General features: G+C 40.1%; 1 protein-coding gene across 3 annotated transcripts in view; it reads left to right on the top strand.

Moving 5' to 3' along the window:
• LOC148035114 (uncharacterized) overlaps positions 1–3585 on the top strand; it is a 10246-nt gene extending 6661 nt beyond the window's left edge. The window contains exons 3-4 of one of the 3 annotated variants that reach the window (XM_087680082.1): positions 2165–2366; positions 2455–3585. In XM_087680082.1, coding sequence (XP_087536208.1) covers positions 2165–2366; positions 2455–3285 — 1033 coding nt within the window. In that variant the 3' untranslated portion in view covers positions 3286–3585. Of the gene's footprint in view, positions 1–2152; positions 2367–2454 lie in introns of all 3 variants that reach the window. The other 2 variants (XM_087680081.1, XM_087680080.1) reach the window with 2 other exon arrangements.
• Positions 3586–3892: the final 307 nt, after the last annotated feature.

Here is a 3892-nt window from a genome sequence, read left to right as displayed (position 1 = left end):
TGCCCTGTCTCAACAGCCTGTAGATGCTGTCATCCGCTGTTGATTGGTCTTCTCTTGCCCCTGGCTACCTTAGAAGGTCCTCCAATGGCTGCAAATCAGACTGACATCTCCTCCTCTCTTGTAGGCTAAATACATTAAAAATGCCTCTCTCTAGTCTCTAAAGACGTTTTTCAATCTTCATGGGCATTTTTGACAGTGGCAGCCTTCCCAAATGGTTTTTTCAACATTATCGATAATTAAATATTAATTTTACTGAAAATTAATCTAATAATTATTTTGGTGCCCTGAAAAATAATCTAAGAGACCAATAATTAAATTGGCTAGGCAACTTCCATTCGTGAGTGTCTCTGTGCTATCTTTGACCATCAGATTAGTGTTAGGTACCATTAAGCGTCACTTCCCTAGTGTCTCCATAATGGACACTCATGGCCAAATGAATGACCTAGGCCAACAACTGGCATCGGATACCACCAAGTACTTTTGTAGCATAACCGATAGCAACTTTTACCTTTGACATCCCTTGATTTCGTTGGGTCTTGGGCTCATAAATTTACTCTAACCCTAGTTACATCTCACATGTGCAACATTTACTTAACCATGTGATTAAAAATTAATCCACATGTAAGTGAGGTTTCAAAAATAGATGTCCTCATGATAGCCACCCACCCACAAACAACCGTCTCTCAGCTTTGCATGGGCAAGTTTTCCAAGTGGCAGCTTTCCAAAAGCAATTTTTATCAATAATTAATTAACTTTCAGAATTAACTTTCTGAAAATTAATTGATTATCCATTTGACCCTACCTAGTAATTGGCTTGTGTCCATCCACTTTTAATGTTTTAACCCTTTTGGAACTTTAAATTGTTCTAAACATTAAATGGTCTTAGAATAACATTAATTAATCAATCAATGCCTGGTTCTAATGTCACTATAGGACATTTTAAAGGTCTATTTAATGTCCTAGGCTCAAAGTGATACTAGGCACCTGCCACCCACAAGTACCTGACCAACATAGTTTAATACTACTTCTGCGAATGTCACCCACTGCATGCTCAGGGTACTTAGGCTGTCACTGTGACTAACTAACTTGCACTTCACATGTGCACCTCACATATGCACAATTTATCAATGCCAAAACTAAGTATTAAAAATACATGTCCTTGTGACAATGCTCCTCTTGATTAGTACACATAGGTGGATCCTCTGACTGCTACATGTGTGGACTGTATTATCTGGTTGTGTCTGCATGGTGGTGGGCAGTCTCCTTGGACAGTGGGTTTGTTTAGATTATTTCAACTATTTGGTTATATTAAGCTGACAGGTCGTCACTCGCATTTCTTTGGATAGTAATAGTTTTCCTTGAAGAAGCCCGGCTGTTTGAGGTCAGTGTGGTGTTTTTATGGTTTATACTCTAAATGTGAATGCCATTGGTTACCCTAGGGTTGTATCTCAGGGGTTTACACTAATTGAAGTGGTTCTTGATGATGCTGGTGTTCTAAAAGACTCAAAAGCAGCCTTATGTTTGTCACCTGTCCTTTCATCATGGGTATCTGCTGGCCAGTGGTTGTGATTCGGTCCCTGTGGTTTCATCTGTATCAACAACGTTTATGCATCCAGGTTGGGTCACACTAAACCCAGCACATGCTAAATGAGTAACAGAAGTAGGCTGAGATACATTGCTGGCATGGTTTAACTGGCTTGCTGCTGAGTACAACTATGAATGCTAGAGTATGAGATGTATGAGCAGCTGAATAAAAAACAGATAAAGCTGAAAGGGTGTTGGTTGGATATAGTGGTTGTGAATGTGTGAGAGAGAACTGTAAAAGCTGTCAGCTTCCCACCACTTGGTGCTGCCCATGGACAGTGCTGGAATGAGACCAACTGAAATTGGAGCTGTACACTTAGCTCAAGTGTTTACTGTTCCAGGAGATGCTCCAATGGCTCCACTTCTGTGAAGTCAAAAATGTACAAATTTTTTTTTGGCCAGGGTTCAAGATTTTATCGCAACCAGTTTAATTCCAGTGAATGCATCTTGAAAAACCAGTTATGCAAATTAATACCAATTCTTCTTAGGAATCTATTTCCACTGCATCCTCTTATGAATCAGTATTAAAGAGCTTAGCACCGTCAAGAAATAACATCAATCAATTTAGCATGCAGGACAGTGCTGTTGCTGACCACAGCAATGGCTTGAGCATTGTGCTGGAACTTCTTCAGTTGGAGAAAAGTCGAATCTGTGCTGTTGGACACAGAGTGGTACATGGGGGAGAGCATTTGACAAAGGCAATGCTGGTCACAGATGATGTTAAGAAAGCAATTGAACGAGCAATTCCTCTTGCTCCTCTTCATAATCCTGCAAATCTTGAGGTATTTCCTGAAAGCATATGTTTCAAGTTCACCTGTAGCATCATTTGGAACCATTGTAAAACATCATCTGTACCATTTTGTGATGTAGGGAATCAAGGTTGCAGAGAAGCTTTTTGGTTGCCCCCAGGTGGCTGTGTTCGATACAGCATTCCACTCTACAATCCCTGCTTATGCTTATATGTATGCACTTCCCTTTAAGTACTATGAAGAGTTGGGTTTAAGAAAGTATGGATTTCATGGAACAAGCTATGACTATCTTGTTGGACAGGCAGCAAAACATTTAGGCAAGCCTGCCGACGAGTTAAATGTAATTGCTTGCCACCTTGGTGCAGGGGCTAGTATGGCTGTAATCAAGAATGGGAAGTGCATTGATACCACCATGGGTGTCACTCCTTTGGAGGGCTTGGTAATGGCAACAAGATCTGGTGACATTGACCCTGCAATTTGTGAGATTTTGGAATCCTGTAAGGGTATAAAGTTAAGCCAGATAAGCACTATGCTGAACAAGGAGAGTGGTGTATATGGCTTGTGTGGAGATAAAGATATGAGATTAATCATACAGCAATCAGAAGCTGGCAGTGAGAAGCACAAGTTGGCACTTCAAGTCTTTGTGCATCGGATCCGCAAGTACCTTGGAGCTTATTATCTGAACCTCGGAGGGAAAGTGGATGCTCTAATTTTTAGTGCTGGCATTGGTGAAAACTCGGCGCTTGTGCGTGAAATGGTTTGCAGAGGGCTTGGCAAGCTTGGTATCACAATTGATGACAGCCGAAATCAAACCAAGGAAAGAGGTCTACATGAGATTCATCCAGACAATTCCAGAATAAAAGTGTTGGTGATACCGACTGATGAAGAACTGTGCATTGCTGAGCAGACATTCAAAGTTGTGCAAGATGCCAAGCTACTAAAGATTGAATGAGTTGCGGCATCTATGCTACTTCTAGTGATCAAATCGATCATTATGATGCTGCTTTCTTGTGGGATAAGCCCAATACTTCCACTACCTGCTAGATGATAACATTTTCCCCCAGGTGTACATTAATTCTTATCATGAACACCGTCTTCCAAATGCTTCCACTGTCTGCTAGATAATATCATTTTCCTCCAGGTGTACATTGATTCTTATCGTGAACACCACTTGTTCATTACTTCCACTTCTTGCTAGATAATAACAATTTCCTCCAGTGTGTAAAATAGTGAAATGAGTAAAGAGCATTTAATGAAACAAGTGAGACCTCGATTTGTATGATGATTAATTGCTAATACCTTTACATATAAGACTAATGATTGTAGGCATTCTATTAATGTCCAAGGAACTTGTGTAAATGATATTGTCACCATTCTATTACACATTTACGAAAATAATCACAAATTCTACTGGTCGTAGCCATTCTGTTATTTCCTAAGTATAATCATAGATTGGAGTAAAAGTACACAAAAGGGCCAAAAATGATTATACTTAACCCATATTACCAGGTAAAAATCTCAAGATTGGTCTCTGTCCACCTTAATGACTTCTAAGGGGG

This window comes from Lygodium microphyllum, chromosome 6, assembly GCF_053477565.2.
Source record: "Lygodium microphyllum isolate KBCC chromosome 6, Lygodium_microphyllum_v1.1.10, whole genome shotgun sequence".
NCBI lineage: Eukaryota > Viridiplantae > Streptophyta > Polypodiopsida > Schizaeales > Lygodiaceae > Lygodium > Lygodium microphyllum.
The sequence above is the reverse complement of the archived record's forward strand: the minus strand, read 5'-3'. Positions and strand labels throughout refer to the sequence as shown.